This window comes from Hypoxylon fragiforme (genome assembly GCF_022984875.1).
Source record: "Hypoxylon fragiforme strain CBS 206.31 chromosome Unknown GGS25scaffold_4, whole genome shotgun sequence".
Taxonomy (NCBI): Eukaryota; Fungi; Ascomycota; class Sordariomycetes; order Xylariales; family Hypoxylaceae; genus Hypoxylon; species Hypoxylon fragiforme.
The window spans coordinates 439,006-457,773 of record NW_026054759.1 but is presented as its reverse complement, the minus strand read 5'-3'; the positions used below and the strand labels follow the sequence as shown (position 1 = coordinate 457,773).

General features: G+C 47.7%; 4 protein-coding genes across 4 annotated transcripts; 2 read left to right on the top strand and 2 right to left on the bottom strand.

The window, feature by feature from the left end:
- Positions 1–6,981: 6,981 nt before the first annotated feature.
- Positions 6,982–8,155, bottom strand: GGS25DRAFT_520232 (uncharacterized protein; the record flags this gene model as incomplete). Its single annotated transcript, XM_049263857.1, has 4 exons — positions 6,982–7,262; positions 7,389–7,763; positions 7,945–7,970; positions 8,058–8,155. The coding sequence occupies 4 exons, from the start codon at positions 8,153–8,155 to the stop codon at positions 6,982–6,984; spliced, it is 780 nt and encodes a 259-aa protein (XP_049117413.1).
- A 399-nt stretch (positions 8,156–8,554) lies between these two features.
- On the bottom strand, positions 8,555–13,002 carry GGS25DRAFT_484794 (uncharacterized protein). Its single transcript, XM_049260485.1, has 2 exons — positions 12,816–13,002; positions 8,555–12,677 (listed from the first exon to the last, which is right to left on the bottom strand). The coding sequence occupies exon 2, from the start codon at positions 12,567–12,569 to the stop codon at positions 8,658–8,660; it is 3,912 nt and encodes a 1,303-aa protein (XP_049117412.1). The 5' UTR covers positions 12,570–12,677; positions 12,816–13,002; the 3' UTR covers positions 8,555–8,657.
- A 195-nt stretch (positions 13,003–13,197) lies between these two features.
- On the top strand, positions 13,198–15,574 carry GGS25DRAFT_216396 (uncharacterized protein). The gene is made up of 3 exons (XM_049256914.1): positions 13,198–13,596; positions 13,696–14,835; positions 14,897–15,574. Exons 1-3 carry the CDS (start codon positions 13,406–13,408, stop codon positions 15,408–15,410), a joined length of 1,845 nt encoding a protein of 614 aa, XP_049117411.1. The 5' UTR covers positions 13,198–13,405; the 3' UTR covers positions 15,411–15,574.
- GGS25DRAFT_530556 (putative multicopper oxidase) lies at positions 15,475–18,558 on the top strand (the record flags this gene model as incomplete). Its single annotated transcript, XM_049265394.1, has 7 exons — positions 15,475–16,482; positions 16,573–16,662; positions 16,757–17,554; positions 17,658–17,854; positions 17,963–17,964; positions 18,081–18,281; positions 18,431–18,558. The coding sequence occupies exons 1-7, from the start codon at positions 15,739–15,741 to the stop codon at positions 18,556–18,558; spliced, it is 2,160 nt and encodes a 719-aa protein (XP_049117410.1). The 5' UTR covers positions 15,475–15,738.
- Positions 18,559–18,768: the final 210 nt, after the last annotated feature.

Here is an 18,768-nt window from a genome sequence, read left to right as displayed (position 1 = left end):
AGCGGTCACGACGAAATTCGGCCAAACGGCGATGGGAAGAGTAGATAGGAGGAATTGCAGAATTGAATGAAAAGGAAGAAGGAGGAAGAGATGGGAAAAGAAGCGGACCCAAGTGACAGGTACTAGGTAACGAAGCCTTGTAGGGCGCTACTTGGTATTGCGGTATTGCGATATTGCGAATAATGGAATTTGGGTTATGCGGTTTGCGAGAGGTAACGCAAAGGGAAGATTAAGGGATAAGCGGCAGGATATTATTCTAGATGTTGGATAATATGAAGAATAATGCGAATATTGTGAAACTAATCCCACTGGGCACCTCCAGATGGCTTGCTCACGGGCCGTATGGTGGTATAGCAGACAGGAGTAGGGAGAACAGGGGAGAACAATCCAGCCTATTTGTTTCAGCGCATGAAGAATTTGAAATAGCGACTCAGCAATTTGATATTGGATTCAGCTGGAAATAGTTTGGGAATTGTAACGGCGACAAGTTTGGATGGATAAAAAATTAAAGTCAAAAACGAAGTAACAAATTGACAACGTTGTATGGGTTTTTTAGAGTTCGGAGCGTAGGAAAGGGGGGAACCACGAATTTGGAGGGGAAACTGTAAATGTATTGTACTACTAGGTACTAGGTTACAACAGTGTTAGTGCTAAGCTGCTAAGGACCTAACCTAAGGTATTCCAGTACCTACTACGAATATGTACCTACCAAGCGCCCTCAAATATCCATCAATGGACCCTTATTCCTCTAGTGGGACGATTTAGTATAGTTAATACTTGACTTATTTCATCCTATGTAGTACAAACTAGGCAGTATGTATTCCAGTGCCAGCAAGTGTCAGCCCGAAATGTGCATATGTATGCAAGTACCCGTATCTTTGGTAATCTTTTGCATGTAACTATTCATGCTTACCCGACTACGCGGGTATGTATCAAAAGAGCTACTATGTCTGAAATTACCTACCAGGTACCTACGGTACTTTATAATTCGATCAACCATCACTAACATAAGTGATTTCTTAGTACCTACATATATGTAGTACCTACTTGCAACATACTGTTCATACATGTGCTATGGTAGTATGCAATTCCTTTCAAACATCAAGCCCAGGTACTGACATAGTATGAATCTAAGCGGTACGCAGATTAGGTTTATCCCAAAAATTTGCGATGAAGCATGTATGTGAGCATTGTATGTGTGCTAACGTTATTAATGGGTCATCTAGTACTAGGTATGAGATGAAGCACTGTGATTGGAATTGCACAATACATGTACATAACTACCTAGTTACTGAGTTGAGCTAATCCCAAAAATGCAGTACGAGTTTCATGTGTTGCCTTATTAAGCTAGTACTACTAGTATGAAGCTTTATGTCAGGACTCAGGACTCAGGAGCATCCCCGGCAAGCAATTCTCTATTAATAATAATTAATTCATTATACTATGTTAGGTAGTGCATCCCCTACCCTAGGGCCTAGGCAGCATGGTCAATTGTCCAAAGGTTGAAACGGCGAGATGATTTTAGAACCTTAAAAGTTAAGATGGCTTAATTAGATGACTGTGTGTTAATTAAATTTTGGGTTTGAAGTTGCCGTTGTTTTAGATATTCACTAATACTTATGTACTTGGTAGGGGAAGCGCGATCTTGCACATAACTACATTGATGTAGGTACGTGCATGGCTAAAAGAGTTCAATGTTCAACATTGAAGATCAATTGATGTCTTCAGAGTTCATTGTTTCAACTTCTAGTTGTTTGATACCAGATCGTGTCAATTCAGTTCTACCAACCCACCAGTTTCATGAACAAGCTTGCCCCCCCAAGATTTAATAGTTATTTTTAACATAATCATCCCTTGAGGCTGCAGTGATCCAATCCAATCCAATCCATCCCAATCCATCCCAATCCTCCCTTGAAGTTCAATTCTAACTTCCAGCGGGCTATGTCTGGTATGAAAGGAGTGTGATTAGTTCGGCGGCTGTAGGTGGATAGGCTATGTGTCGGCGTCACGATGAGATGAGAAAAATAGGATTGTTCTTCGAAGCACGACTCATGCGTCGGCTTCCGATGATAATCATGTGCTTTGCCTCCTTTGCCAACGTTTAAAGCTTCTACATATGCAATTACACAAACACACACAATGCATTGTCTCTCAACCTCCCAGCCTGCCAGCCTGCCAGCCTACATAACCTCTAGGTACGCGAGAGTTCCGATAATTAAACGATCTACACGCCTCCCGTACTAGGTCGTACACCTTCAGTGTTGGAGAACGTGGCGGACTCGTGCTACGTACAGAGTCTTGGTACCTGCTTCGGAGGCGGTCTAGCCCAACCACCAGAAGATCGGCACATATCATTGATGTATAACAAGGAGACCCCATAATGTCATTCTCCTCAAATGGCGTTCGGTGGCTTCGTTTGGGGTTCCTGAACGCATTAACCTTCCTGCTGCACGAGCCCGAAAAGAAGCAGCTTGTGTACCCTCATACCAATTTTCTGCTTTCTGACATGTATGTATGTACAATACATGCCTACTAATCTACATATACATATGTAGGTATATCTGTACGTATACATACATCCAATGCCTACATGCAGCCAACATTGAGGTATCTACTATGTAGGTAAGTAAGTTGTACATACATGTATTGATGGGCTAAAACATTGAAGGTTCATCCCGCAGCTCTGCAACTTCTACTATACTTTGCTTTCAGGCCGAGCCGCCCGCCGGCCCAAGTCCCAAGTCTGTTCGAAGGGCCACCTTATTAGTTTATGATCGTCAACCCATCTATTTCTCTAGCCGGATTTTCTGCCATCGTTCGTCATCGAGCACCTGCAGAGAACATTGGAGTGGTGCTAGAATATTCTCTATATGCTTGTCAGTCCATGGGTTCGGATATTTTTGTCATTCCAGCACTTTGTCCGTGCCCACGCGGCCACCACACAACTCATTGATAATCCTGGGGTTGATCTAATTAGTGGACAGGGGAAGAAGCGAGTCAGGTCCATTCAAACACCACACCAAGTCCAAGTCGCTCTCTCAGACGTGTTTCATGTTGAACATGGTCCACTCCCATTTAGCCACGAAACAGTTCAGACAAGACTAGTTCGACGCCGCCTTTCATACATACTTGACCTTTTCAGAGGTTCCAAGGAATGTGCCCATGCTGACCTCACAACATCCCGATAGTTGCTATATGGAAAGGCCAACGTAAGCATATAAGCATATGAATGATTGGTCCGAGTCGATGGGATGCCTCAGGGCAGAGTTCCTTGGGTTTCTCGGATTGATCATGGAGTCAACTCCAATCGCATTTCATTATCAACCATCCATGTCATGTTGCTCCTATTGCGGCAGTTGAGTCCATGCTGTCAAGTCTCCAAAGAGCTGAAATAAGACCCCTGAGCTGATCTTATCCCATCAGTAAGGACCCAGTAGTTAAGTCCTGCTGCCAGGGGTAGAAGGTTGTATGTGCAGGTGTTTTCCTGTCTATCTACGGCCGAGCAGAAAACTAGAACCCTTTGCTTCCAGAGGACATGATTAAGTTCACTTATCATCTCATCATCTCACCTGATATTCTTTCCTCTCAAACGACGAAAGAAAAAAAAGTTATCCTAAAAAGAATTACATCCTAACATTGATGGTTTCGGTCAATCTAAGCGCGGCGACTCGGTATTCTACCTAGTACCTGATAATCCTGAGGATGCCATGCCGGACGGGAAACCCAAACCGATGAGATTAGCGGCGGATCGTCTACAACACATCGCGTCGTTTCAGATGCACCTTTTCGTACAACGATCCACGGACCACTTGAGACTTGGAACCACAAGTCCACAACCCTTGACGAACGTCGTCGCACTTCAAGTTTGTATCAACGATCTGCCCTGTAGCGTGTGCAATGCTACCGGTATCATCTCGGGTCCGGCTCATCAACATGGATGAGAGTCGTAGTCACCCTTCAACTTCGAGCTTGTCAGCTTCAATGTTGTTCGATACATATTCCTTCCGGGATTATTATTACATTACTTATTACTTTATACTAGCTGATTCCAGTGCAGCGGTGCACCGACTCCCAATGGCTGGAATTTGGAATTACCAATTTACCTACAAATGTAGGAGATTTAGTTATAGCCGCATGTTATCCATCTCTTTCTTGGGCATTGAAGTTTCTACTCAAGCCAGGTACACAGGCTACCACATACAAAAACCTCAGAGTCCTTTCATCTCATGCTAATTTACCCCCGATTATCGACATGTTTAGACTAGTATGAAAATCCCCGATCCCAGAGATCAGGGCAAGTTACTACCCCAGGTCATCTGTGTGTACAGTGGGCACCAGTACATAACCTCAAATATTCTGATAGGCAGATGCGTGCGAATACTTCCGCGCGTCATTGCGTCCCCATGGGTCATTATCGCTGAAAAGTCCACTAACACTAACAAGTAGCAGGTACACATCTAGTGTAGGTTAGGTACATATGTATGCGCTGGCAGCGGGAAAGGCATGCTTTATGCTGAATTCTTATGCTCAGGTCCTCGACACCTCACCCCTTACTTACAGTAGCCTTCTTAAGTATTTAGTATGGAGTAGGTGAATGTTGAATGGAGTATATACATATGAAATATCATCACGATATAATCAAGTTAGTCGGCACAGGTACTAATCAAAGTAGCTTTCGGGTCTGTCGTCAATGTGAACGCGGCCCGGGACTACCAAGTATAGCAAGAAAGGACCGAGTCAACTATTTTAAACAGGATCTGAGGATGTGCTGTCGGTGAATACTATTGCCCCATAGGGATCTTGGAACCCGGGGCTTATCCTATTGATCACTGATCGGTAATGCCAAGACATCAGAAGCCAATCTTGCCATCGTTCCATGATATGCAGACAGTATCTTTCAACGTCGTACTCTGGTCAAATAACCAGATCGCGAATACTACGTGGCCGATATTGTAGCCAACATACTGTCCATACCTACCTACTTATATAGCCTTTCTTAAAGCCCACGTAAACAATAGTATCAGGCACACGCGTAGTATTATAAAGTGCATTCTATTATCACTACACATCTCCTGACTATCTAGTGTACCTGCCTACCTAACCCTAACCCCCCCATGGCTCCATCAAACCCCTGGGCTAAACCCTCCCCCCCACGATCCACTTGTCACATTCGTCGATCAAACAAGCCGGGCTACAATAGTATGAATAATATTCATTATAACTAACTGCGGGAAAAAGAAAATGAAAGAAATGAAAGGGAAGAAAAGAAAAAGAAAAGGAAACGAAAAGGGCATGTTGCCCTTCCCGATATTAACCGTCAGTTATCGTGATTCTATCCCTTTTCTTAGTAATTTCTATGAGCCGAGGGGGCGGATTATTCACATACATTGAAGGTAACCACCACAATTAGTTATATGTATTCCAAGAGATTTCTCTTACAATACCTAGGTACCTATGAATTGACAAGCAAGAAAGCACATGTAGGTGTTGCGTATTTTACAATACATTGCATGTGTCTCGAAATCTGAACTTGGCAGTATGTAGGCAGGTAGGTATCTATACATAATATACATAACTAACTAACCTAACCTAGATGGTTTATCGCCAAGCGCACCTTGCATACATGTTTGCAACGATTTTGTTTCTTTTTTCTTCTCCCCCCCCCCCTGTTACATAACCATGGGCATGGGACCTAGACAATTACGTCTATCGGCATGGCCGCACACACACACACACACACACACACATATACAAAAAATGCAGCCTTCCGTGTTGAAAAGCCGGGGAGTGAGGGGGGAGGGGGGAGGACGAATACTGATTACCAAGATTTGCCAGCACGCCCAGGGCCGGGGAAATATGTATGTATGTATGTATGTGGAAGCCTTTCGTGATGAGGAGATACATACATGTAGATGCCGCACCTAACCCGCACACACACACATACACACACACGCACCTTTTCACGTGGTTGGGCTGACGATAGATAAATTTTCCGATGAAACGGTTGGCTGGGCTGGGCTGGGCTGACTGGCTCGGTTTTGTTATACGTGAGTCTCGGCTCCTGCGTTTTAGCATACTTATGTAACTACCTAACCTAATACTAGGTAGGTAACCTGGGTAGGTAGATAGGTGCCTACGGTCGTCCGTTGGTGCTACACACCATCGCCATGAAGCATACAGACAAGTACAGTCTTTGTATAGATGAGCGCCTTTTTCTCTCCCCCCTCCCCCCTTTTAGGTAGCACGCATGCTTGCCTACCTACATATGTACATAATCCGCCTCGGTAGGTACCTACATATGTACCTACGCAGATAGTGTATTGTACAACAACGTTCTCGCACGAACTTGCCTACATACCCACGTGCCCGCAACGTACATACATGTACACAAGGAGAGGGGGAAAGGGGGCGGTGGGCATCATCAATGCCATCAACGGCTGCGCGGTGGCGCCCTCGTTATGGTTACACTGCTTCACGTAAGGCAAGAAGGCTGGGTGCTAGGAAGGTAGGCAAACTTCGAAACATCATCGTGCCGTTAGTAAAACTCCGCCTCAGATAGATCGAGCCGGAGAGTTGGGGTTTGGGAGAGTGAAGGAGGTGGGGAGGTGGGGATATACCAATATAAAAGTTGTGGTGAGGGGGGTGAGCTTAGTATAGGTAGATGAGATGTACATATGCATGCTTGTCTATAGGTTGATATGTGAGGCGCTGTTTTGATATAAATAGCCTCATGCTTTTTGAGGTATGGAACACCCAGTGAGTCTGATATAAATATCTGCGCCGACAGACAAACCTATGCCGCCCTTATGGAGCCTCCTTCGCTAGGTAGGTACGCTTGGCATCCTCTGCCTACAGGCCTACGCCATCCTCATCATAGTCCTCCCCGTCCTTATTTTCCTTTTCCTTCTGTGTATACGCTCCGCTCTACCTACTAGGTTAGGTATGTAGATAATATCCCAGGTTCGGGCCAGAAACTCCCCCCTACACCACAGTAGCCGCCTCCTTCTCCTCCTTTTCCCCCTTCGGCTCCCTCAGCATAATCGTCAACACAGAAGTCCCCTCCATGCCCGCACGCGCCAGATCGTACTCGAGCGTGTCGACCTGGACGAAGCCTAGGCGGCGGTACAGCGGCACAGCCAAGGGCAAGGCCTCGAGGTACGTCGTCAGGCCCTCTGCGTCGGCGAGGGCGAGGACGGAACTGATGAGGGCCGCGCCGATGCCGCGACCGTGGTATGCGGGATCTGTGCAGATGATGGAGAGGGCTGCGATGAGTGAGTGAATGAGTGAATTAGTAGGTATAGAGGTGAGTAGGTAGGTAGGTAACCTTCTGGGTGGGTAGATAGATAGGGGTAGGCAGGGTAAGTGTGTGCGAAGAAACTCATCCATACCCAACTTCTCATGCGCCCGCCACTTCTCCCCCATCCTCTTCAGACCCGTGAAGAACTCCGTGTACAGTTCTTCATCAGCGCCCTCCGGCGGAGCCAACAACTGCGTCGTTTGCTTCTTCCCCCCCCTTCCCTCTTCCCTCCCATCATAAACCACAAACCCCTCCCTCAACCCCTTCATACCCGCTGTCGGGGGATCCCACTTCGCGAACGCGACGACAGCAGGCGGGTTAACATTCTCGTCCACGACTTTGAACTGCTGGGTGCTCCGGTCCTGGAAGCGGCCGGCGATCCGCGAGCTTTGCCACGCGTGCATGACGGGCAGCGAGGGCGCCCACCAGTAGGTGAAGGCGGAGTTTTGGGGGAAGGCTTTCATGACTATACAGGTATTAGAGGGAAAGGGAGGGAGGGGGGGGGGGTTGGTTGGCTGGGCAGTGGATGTAGGTATACTAGCTTCTTAGGTACCTACCTGAACAGTAGGTCTTGTAGCCAGAGCAAAATATAGATACATGGAATATCCATATTCACAGGAGGCAGATAAGTACCTAGGTAGGTACACAAGTAAACAATATATATAGGTACTTACTATAACCACATTGATTAGCGAAATCCATTCATATCAACTATATGAATAGTTGGGTCGACATGTAGAGATACATGTGGATGACTTACCAAACCGAAGTCATCCCCGGCGTATCAGCCGGCGTGCACCGGGACAGCGTGAAGCCGGACGGCAGAAGCTCGGACGGGTGCAGGAACGGGAGTGACATCTTGAGAGCTGCCTATCTTATGTATATCTAACTTCCTAGCCAGTACTGCTACCGTTTTCAAGACGATTCTCAGGAGGCTGTCGGTTTACGGTGTTATTAGAAGGTAGATGCCTAGTAGTTTCAGTGTTGATGTTTGGCAAGATGATCAGTCAAGAAAAGAAAAAAGGAACTCTGAAGTTAACTCTATGAGACTCAATGAAAGTCAATGGCTAATGCGCCCTTCGTAATGTCAAGAGATACATAAACAGCTACTGATCGGGTTAGCACCGGCAGTATACTACTAATGTACACATGCAGTAGGTAGTCTAGGCTACTGCCTACATGTGCATACTAACTTAGATGCATACATACCTAGGTGGTTTCTTATACATCCTCCTGATTCTGCTTCAAAAGTCACTTTTAAATACGATTGTTGGTTGCTATACATTTAAGTACTCTGAGATTTATCTACTAGGTTACAAAATATGTAGTGCTTCATATATACAACAGGAAGCAACGTCTTTTATACACGTCGCCACACAGGCTTCTTCTTCTTCTTCTCTACTTCAGACTCGGACTCAGATTCAGATTCGGACTCAGACTCAGACTCAGACTCAGACTCAGACTCAGACTCAGACTCAGACTCAGACTCAAATTCAGACCCAGTCTCAGTTCCAGTTCCAGTTCCAGCTCCAGTTCCAGCTCCAAGCTTCGTATTGTAGCTTGTATCTGTACCTATAGCTCCAGATTGAGCATCGTCGTCGCCCTCGTTTTCAAATCCGAATTCACCTTCTTCGTCTTCTTCTTCGGCGGCATCAAATTGGGCGAAATCCTCCTCACCGAGAATCTGATATTCAGCCGTCGAATGTACCCGAATCATAGATCTGATGGCTCGGACTGCTTGTGGGCAGTCTCTTTCTACCTCTTGTGCCGCTCTCGCCGCTTCTATAGAATACGGCCCGGATTGATCCAACTCCATATAAGCTCGCGCTAGATGATACAGCGTCGTGGCGATCGGTCGAAGATACCGGGGGGATGTTCCCTTTCGTCGTAAGTCGAGAGATATCTTGTTTCGCACATTCTCCTTTGTACGGAGAATGTGCCATCCCGTCCAATTCGGCATCAGTATCTCTTCGCACGTGATGAATGCAGACTTGAGCTCGTTTACTTGAACCAGTGCCTGTACGTAAAAGTTCCAATTCTTGCTGTCCAGCTCGAATCCCTCCGAACGAACCTTTTGCACCACCCTTTGAAGTTCCGCGCCATTTTCCCTTTCGAGGTGCATTTGCATCATAACCTGAAGGCCATCCGCTAGGATATAACGGTATTTCGCTGAGATCTTTGGCGTATGCTTTAGGTGCACGACATAGTCCGCTGATCGTGCACCTTCTTTTGCCGTTTCAAGAGTTTGATCCCATGTGGCTTGAACGCGTTCATACTGTTTATCTAAAAGATCCATTCGCATGACAGAATTGAGCATGGCGATGGGTAGTATTCCGCCAAGATCTTGTTCGCCCTGGAAGATATAACTGTAAAGATCCACGAGCTCACGAGCTTGGGCGAAATCCTTCATCTGAGCCAGCAGGTACACCATGGTGCTGAAATGAGTTTTCTCGGAACTCTGCCTCAGTAGTTCTCCTGGTCGAGTGGTGCCGGTCCTTGGGGGTGCGAATTTACTACTCCTCGCTCGACTACTTAAGCCGTATATATGGTGGAAAGACCGCAGCGCATTTCCAAGCCATCCTGTTGCAGTCTGCCGCTTTCGTTGCATTGGGGACATCTTCTTCCATTGCGCAAGCGCCTGCGTCACTCGGAATAGACTGTCTGTTGAGGTCGGGTATCCGCGGTCCTGCATCACTTTGTGAAGCCGCAGAACCGGGCCAGGCTCTCCTGTGATTAACAAGGCACCCATAACGATATGGAAGTGTTCTGGAGTGACCTCGAAAACCTGGTCTTTGAGTGATATTCCGAGGAGATTCAAAGCGTGCTGCGATTGCCGACATAAAGCCAAACCCAGAAGCAACTGCTGAAAGGTGTACGAGTCAAAGGGAACACTGTGAGTAGCCATGAGAGTGAGTAGGTTGTTCATGGCGTCAAGATCTCGGTTGAGGGCATGATAATGAATGGCTTTGTTCCACATCTGAGTTGATACGATGCCTTTCTCTGCGGCACGAACGCAAACATCTCGAGCTGCTTGGAAATGTCCATTCTGGCTGTACGCATCGACGAGACTACTAAGGATAGCATCACTGACATCCACGCCAGCACGTATTCGTCGGCGATACAGTTCAACGGTAAATCCCAAATCACCCCTGACACCAGCCATCTGCATCATGATGCCAAAAGTATACTTGTCCGCCAGCACTTGTCCACAGATCTTTTCGAAAGTAGCTATCGCACCATCATAATCGCCAGCCTTGGCGCGAGCATTGAGCAAGATATTCCAGTGGTATTTGTTGGGTTTTAAACGAAACTTCTTCGAGATATCGTGAAAGATCCGTTCCGTTTCATCAGCCTCGCCCTTTACCGCATGCACCTGGAGAAGATGCGCAAACGTATCGTCACCCATTATAGCAGGGAAATCCACATCATCGCGATACAGCTCAATAAATTTGGGCCAGAGTTCATAAACTTTCTTTGTATCTCCCTGACGCGCATAGAAGGCCAGGTACCTTTGATATGCCCGGCGAGAAGGGTTGGTATGAAACTTATGCCAGTCTTCCCAAATATTTTCCAGTCCAGCGAGCTTGATTCCAAGCGACCCTTTCATGCTAGAGTATAATTTGAACATTTCGTAAAGAACTTGGCGGCTCGGCGTGGCCCCCGGCAATTTGCGATAGATTTCATACGCGCTCATTCCGACGTCTCTTTGATTCCTCTCCGTTATGTTTCTCAAATAATGCTCGAAAGCAAGCGGATCTTTTAATGAGTTGAGAAGAGGAAGAACATAATCAATATCGGATGATACAAGAGCTCTGCGAACAATAATTCTCTGTAGCACATTCAATGCTTCTTGCTGGGATTCGGGAGCTTCGGGAGCTTCGTCAGATTCTGTAGGCTCTGTAGGCTCTGTAGGCTCTATAGTTTCTGTAGTTGCTGTAGCTTCTGTAGATTCTGAAACTTCTGCAGCTTCTGTAGCTGCCATAGCTGCTGTAGATTCTGTAGGTTCTGCACTATCGAGCTTCTGAGGCTTTGCGGCCAGATATTCTTGAAAAGCGAGAGCTTTCTTAGCCAGGCCCTCAACCCTGGCAACAAGCCTCAGCTCTGATGTTATGCCTTCGAAGTCCCATCTCTTGATCATTTCTGGATAATGCTCCCATACCTTTTCCAGATAATCATATGTAGGAGAGCTCAATGCTGTGGCGAGTAGTAAATCTAGAGCATCGACCAAAGTCGTAGTTTTAAGAAAAATATCACCTAGGCCGTGAACAAAGACTTCTATCGCCCGATCGGTATTTTGCAGGTTAACTTCAGCCGCGACGCCTGCTAGAAACACAGGGTCGGTCCATAGTGACGGACCGAGTTTATGGAAAAGCTCCGATACTTTCCATGAATCGGATAATCGACCAGTTTTGGAGAGGAAGAGTAGAACTTGAATCATAATATTTTCTGTTTTTTTGGTCATAGACTGATAATGGTACCAGACGCGATCAGCATCTTCAAGACGGCTGCGCTCTAACAGACTCTTCAGTTCCTCCCGATGATTGGTGCTTGGAGTTGTATCTTCCCCGTTGGTTTCGGTGGGATGGGATTCTGTAGTTGTCTGATCAAGCTCGGAATTAAGCCGCTGGGATGTATCACCTGCAGACACCATCGGAATATAGGCATTTTTAGGGACCTTGGGTTTATCGCTCTCCTTGGGGGGCTTGGAGTTGTCTACTAGCTCCGGGCCAACTTCGCCGCCTTCATCGCTAGATACGTTAGGGCTAGGTTCGTTATGGTCAGGGTCGTTGGGATCAGGGTCGTCAGGGTTAGTTTCATGCGCTTCCTTGCCGTTGGTAGGTTTGTTTCCGGAAGTATCAGCTCGCTGCTTGTTGAGAGATGAGGTGAAAAGACGAGACACAGGTCTCGCAAATCGCTGATTATAGCGGAAGGTGTTGGGACGGTTGGAGGAAGAGGAGGAGGAACCATTAGTAGTGGTGGTCGGGGTAAGGCGGCGCATAAGTGAAAGAGCGCTACTCGGATACAGAAAGTCGACAAGAAATGTCGAAGCGGCCAGAGCAGAGCTCTTGTTCTCTTCAGGCTGTGGATTTGGATGAAGATCGAAAGTGCCATGCATTAAAGCTTGCCAAGAAGTAGTAAGCTCAACATCAGCAGCTCCATGGTGCCAGAAGAGGTTGCGAAGTTGCCTAGTAGACCGGAAGGACTGGGCGGTGCCAGGAACGATCCGTTGGAAGCTACATGGTTCCAAACTGGCAGCCGTCTTCTCCAACATTAGGATAGACCGTTAAGAGGTGATCGGCACCTCGTGTAATAGCTCACGGGTCGATTCGGATGTGCCTTTTGGGGAATTTAAAGGCATCACTCTGGAACTATCTAGTACCTAGGTAAGATATAGATGTGAGTGCTATATACTTACTGAAGCCATCCTTGAATATTATATATGTATATATTGTATATATATATATATATATTGGAATGCGAAAGAGAGACCGAGGAACATTGCAGGGACTTTGCTTACCATGACATGTACTATAATACGATAGAAAAGGAATCCATTTCATGTATTGATTGCAAGACAGATTCATCGGAACACTGAGAAATCAAATGCCATGTTTAAATATATGTAGGTAGGTGTGAAATCCAAAAACTGTACAGTAGTAGTATGACGGGGAGACATGGAGCATCATTTTTTTTCTTTACTTTTTTCTTCTTTTTTTTTTTTTTTTTTTTTTTTCTGGCTTTTGCGATTGCGAAGTAACTAACCTACTTACATGCATAGTGTAAGTACTGTAGGTACGTAGTAGTGCTTAAAGTGTGCTAAGTATTGGCCAATCGCTTATCGGGTCCATATATTAGCCACACAGCTGTCACACAGATTGCCAGGAATCTTCAATTAATGACATCGAGCTACCGTACCCCACCGTGGCTGCGTGGAGATGAAATCCTCAACTTCAAGGTTCAAGCTTAGGTAAGATGCCTTAAGTTCTAGAACCCCACTACCTTTTACTGCTACCCTTATTATTCTTACTCTTTACAACGTAATACTGTAACTCCATCTGTTTTCCCAACAACCAACGTCCAGGCTCTCTGGCCATCCATCATACAGATATGGATATTACCAACTTCATAGTCACGGCTAGGAACCAGGCCTTGCTCTATGGGGATTATAGCACCTACCATAGGCAGTTGGTAAAGAAACTCCACAATTGTCGAAAAAGGTTGAATATTGCGACAAGAAATCGAAGCAAGTTCAGCAAGAAGGATCCCATATCGGCCGAGAAGCTATCAGAGAATCATGAGTATGCGCATTACTATTACTATTACCATTACCATGTTCATTGTCATTTATCATAATCATTATCGCCTGCTGGAATCTGCATGTCGCTGACCAAATCAAGGTTTCTTCACCTTCAATTGTTCACAGCCGAACGTGCTTGGGCACATGCTATGAGGTTCAAAGCTGTCCACTCATCCGACACCAAACGCATTACCGGTAGAACTCGTTCTCATATCATCTCAAGACTTGATAAGGCCGCGCGAGCCGCTGAACAGCTGGTCGTTGCCCTGTCTGATACTTCAACAACTGGAGCCAGCGATACTGATGTACTGGAAGCACGTGCGTATGCATCCATGATTCGGGGTGCCACCCAATTTGAAAAACAAAGCTGGGAGCCTTGCCTACGAAGCTATGCGACTGCTCGTATCATATACATCGCATTATCTACCTCGATGAGCGGGGATATATTCAAAGATCTATTGTCTGACACCATTGATCCTTCTATTCGATTTGCTGCCTATCAGAGCAAGGTCCCAAGGACCTTGGCAATAGCTACTATCGCAAGAAAGGCTTTCCCTTCTTCTGATTCTGATCTGGTTGCTCAGATTAATAAGCTGGACTCAGAATTGCTCAACCAGAGTGAGTCTGATGCTCAAAAAGGCCAGGTTGGCGCTCCGAACGCACCTCAGACCATTACATGGAGGTCCCGAGAAGTCAAGATTGAAGACGCAGCCATTGCTCTTGCTCTAGCGTCAACTGATACGGCGACTGCTCGGTTGGCAGAGAAGCTAGCATCTTCTGACGTTATATTGCCCAAGGAGATGGCGGCGGCGTATGATGAAGTACTGATCGCAAGCCAAGATGCCGCAGATGCTACGAAACATGCCATTGACGAACTAAAGGAGGAAGGCGTATCGCAAAACGATCCTCGAATCCAGAGTCTGCAGATAACTCGTACAGCTGTTAATTATCACATGATTAGCTGGAGAATCGGTCGTAATCGGGTGTTGAGCGGTGAGCATGACGGCGCTCTTCTAGACTCGGCGCCTACCACTACTCGAAAATCCAAGAAAGACGCCAGCTCTCGAAAACCCAAAATAGAACCAACTGGTAGAAAAATCTCCCGCCTCAAAGACAAAGTGGTCCTTTACGACTCTACGTTACAAAGTATCGATTCGATCAAGGAATTGCCTGGTGTTGCCGCCGATGAAGAACTACTAGAACAACTAAATGCCACTGCCAAATACTTCCAGGCTCTCAAGTCAGTTATTATTGTTAGAATTCATGGAAATGTTCGTGTGCGTATACTAACAGCCAGATAGGTGTCTCACGATTGCACGGTCACACTCATTAACCAGCCAATCCCTTAATGCTTTGGTTCTTACCAAGCATGCATTTGATGAATGTGAACAGGCTACCGCGTTCTTCTCTAGCCATGACAATTCTTCTTCAGATACCTCCCCTCACAATATTGAGATTCGTCAAGCTGAGATACAGTTTCTTCACGAATTGTTGAAGGGGGAAGTACAGAGATGCCGCGCAATTGTCGAAATAGATAATATACAGCAAAAGGCAGCGAACGCAACATCATCAAACGCCAAGGTCCCACTAATACAGCGCCTATTTGAGTACCCATCAGGGGGAGCGGACCTGGAAAATCTTGTGGTTTATCCACCCAAGGTAGAGGCTATCCCAGTGAAGCCTTTATTCTTCGACGTTGCTTGGAATTACATTGATTACCCTCGAAAGGCACCAGCGCCTACCCTCGAGTCTGAACAAAGGTCAGAGCAGACAGCCCAGTCACAGAAGAGAGGATGGTTTGGGTTTGGGAGATAGTGTCCTCTAACCCATTAGCTACCTACCTACCTGGGTACCTACCTATACTTTACGTAAAGCAAATCTTGATCTAATAGAATCAGAGGTATTTTTAACTACTCCTCAATACTTAGCCTTTGTATTCCCTTTCGTGACTATTAATGTAACTCTCCTCCCTGGGTCAAGTTACGATTCTTTGTATGTCTCAGTACTAAGACTTGCCCTGCGTCAATACATGCCTACTAGGTAGCTAGCGTTGGCTTTATACATCCCTTATTTTGCTTAAGTACTAAATAAATCAACACGTCCCTAATCTCTTCGATAAATTTGCTTCCCATCATGTTCCACTATGTTAGGCCACCGGTCCTCCAGCAGCGCGAGCGGGCTAATGCTACTTGATGGCGAAAATAGTCCACAACAAGACTTGTCATGGCCGTCTGAACCATGGGAGAGTACTAGCGATCTACCATTTATTGCCACCGAAAAGCGGCCCCAACGAACAATCCCTCTTCGTCTCTTCTTCATCTCACTCCTCGGCTTCTGTATCATAGCGCTAGCTCTAGGTCTGGGCCTCGGACTCGGGCTTCCGCGGTATAAAACGGTATACGCCGCGCCTCCGCTGAACTACAACGCGCTCTACGGGATTCCCGAGGACCTCCCTTTCGTGTCGATAGACAGGCTTATCAACGAGACGGAGCTCTCTCTACAGACGAAGTTCGAAGTGTCGCGGGAGCCGATGGTGAGGGACTATGTGTTCGACGTGTCGCAGGCGTACGCGGCGCCCGACGGGTTCCGGAAGCCGATGGTGCTCGTCAATGGACAGTCCCCGGGCCCGCTGATCGAGGCCAATGTCGGCGATACCGTGCGTGTAAGGGTCAATAACAAAATGGCGAACCAGAGCACGACGATTCACTGGCACGGGATCAATCAGAGGGGCTCCACGTGGATGGACGGCGTGGCGGGGATTTCGCAGTGCGGGATCCCGCCGGGCCGCAGCTTCACGTATGAGTTTCGGGTGCAGGATCAGAGAGGCACGTTTTGGTGGCATGCGCATTCGTCCGTGCAGTATAGTGATGGGGCGTACGGCGCTATTGTGAGATGCTTGCCCGATCTAGTACCAACCTACCCACCCGTGGTATGGTGAGGTATGTAGGTAAGAGCATGATGGCTGACTATGATATAGATTATACATGATCCAGATGAAATGGTGCCGGAAACGGATGACGAGAAGATCATATTCGTGTCGGATGTGTATCATGCATACGGGCCTGTCGTAAGCCGCCTCCCTATATAAATCCAAACAATACCTACGTTTTATCTTCTACTTGGCACTAATTAAGATCATTTATCTGGAATGAAAAATGTAGATACTAAAAAGCTACCTAAACCCAACCTCGAAATGGGCGCCCACGGAGTCCGGCGTCGAGCCACTCGCAGACAACATCCTCCTCAACGGGCAGAGCCCCTACAACTGCAGCATCAACTCCACCACCTACCCACCCTCCTCCTCCCCATCGTCCACCCACCCCTTCCCCAGCACCACAGACTGCACAGCAAACGACAACGGCCGCCTCTCCTCCACCGCGGTGCGTGCGGGGCAAACAACGCGCCTGCGCCTCATCAACGCCTCGTCCTTCTTCTCGTACTGGTTCAGCATCGACAACCACACGCTGACGATCGTCGAGCTGGACGGCGTCGAGATCGAGCCCCTGCGCGCGCAGGGCGTGTACCTGAACCTGGGGCAGCGCGCCTCGGTCGTCGTGGCCGCGGACCAGGAACCGGGTGGTTACTACATCCGCGCGACGCTGCCGAGGACGTGTTTTCTGCCGTATTCGACGTACACGAGCAAGGGGCTGGAGGGTGGGGGGTATGAGGGGAGGGGGGTTTTGAGGTATGTTGAGGAAGGGCACAACGATGATGAAGAAGGTAATGCCGGGAAAACTATCGCCGAACCGATTGGGAGCCCGAGGAACACGACGAATCCGTACGGGGTGGAGAGCAACGGGCTAAGGGGCGATGTGTGGGAAGGGTGCGACGATATGCCGTTCGACATGGCGGTGCCGATGCGCCGGGAGCCTGCTGTCGATGTCAGCGAGGTGAATACGCACTACATCGAGTACGCGTTTCGACAGGCGCAGGACGTCAATCGGATATTCATTAACAAGGTCTCTTCCTCAGTCTCCATTTTCCCGCCCTCCTCTTCTACTTATACGCCAGAAATGACAATGATATCACTGATCACTGACACCTACTAAACACCTCTCACAGACATCCTACTCTCCTCTCCCCCACAACGCGACGCTCTGGAAAGCGCTGGACCAGAAATTCACCCCCGACAGAGTCAACGCGTACAGCAGCTGGGACTTCGGGCTGAGCCAGCAGGTCCTCCTCATCCCGGACGCCGAGCAAGGCGCGCAGATCGTGATAAACTCCCGCGACGCCATGGAGCATCCCTGGCATTTACAGTATGTTCCATCTTTTCTTTACCTACTTACGTGTCTATTTCCATCTTTCACTCTGTGTGGGCCTTTAGGCACCTACCTACTCAGGCAACGCTAACTTCGGAAATCTAGTGGTACGCATTGACTCCAACCTATCCCCAAAATCCAAAAAAGGGGGGAGGGGGAATATAATTCCCAACATCTCAAGCAGCAAGTACACACCTACTCACCCCCCAAAAAATCTATGTAGGCCACACATTCCAAATCGTAGCCTGGGGCCCCGGCCTCTTCGGCGACAGCAGCAACACCACCCGTACCACCTGGCACCTCACGAACCCGATGCGCCGCGACACCGTGACCATCCCGCCCTTCAGCCACGTCGTCATCCGCTTCCCGGCCGACAACCCCGGCCTCTGGGCCTTGCACTGCCATGTGGCGTGGCATATCGAAGGTATGCACATAGTAAATCCAGCCCACTCAATGCTTTGCTCCCTATTACTTCCCTTTCCCCCTTTTCCGCCCCCCCCCACACCAAAAAAAAAACTACTTAATACCCAACAAGCAAGCTAACGAACCAACCCCTCCACCCAACCTCTCTAGGCGGCATGTTCCTCTCCCTCGCCGAGCTGCCATCTGACCTGGTGGATCTAGTCGACGCCATGGACCCCGAGACGAGGAGGCAGAGCCAGGGCTTCTGCGGCGTCGAGGCGGGAGACGATGGTCCCTAACCTTGGTACCTATTGTAAGACATACTGTAAAACATATTAAGCTGGTTAGAACTGGAGAGTTGGGTACCTCCCTCGGTATCGACATAAGATAAAGCATTTACCAGATACCGTTGAAGCAAATGGCAGAGTGCATCAGTGCCTAGGTACCTACTTAGACATCTACGCAGGTAGTCACAACCTCACAGCAATACTTAGATCGGAATATAAACT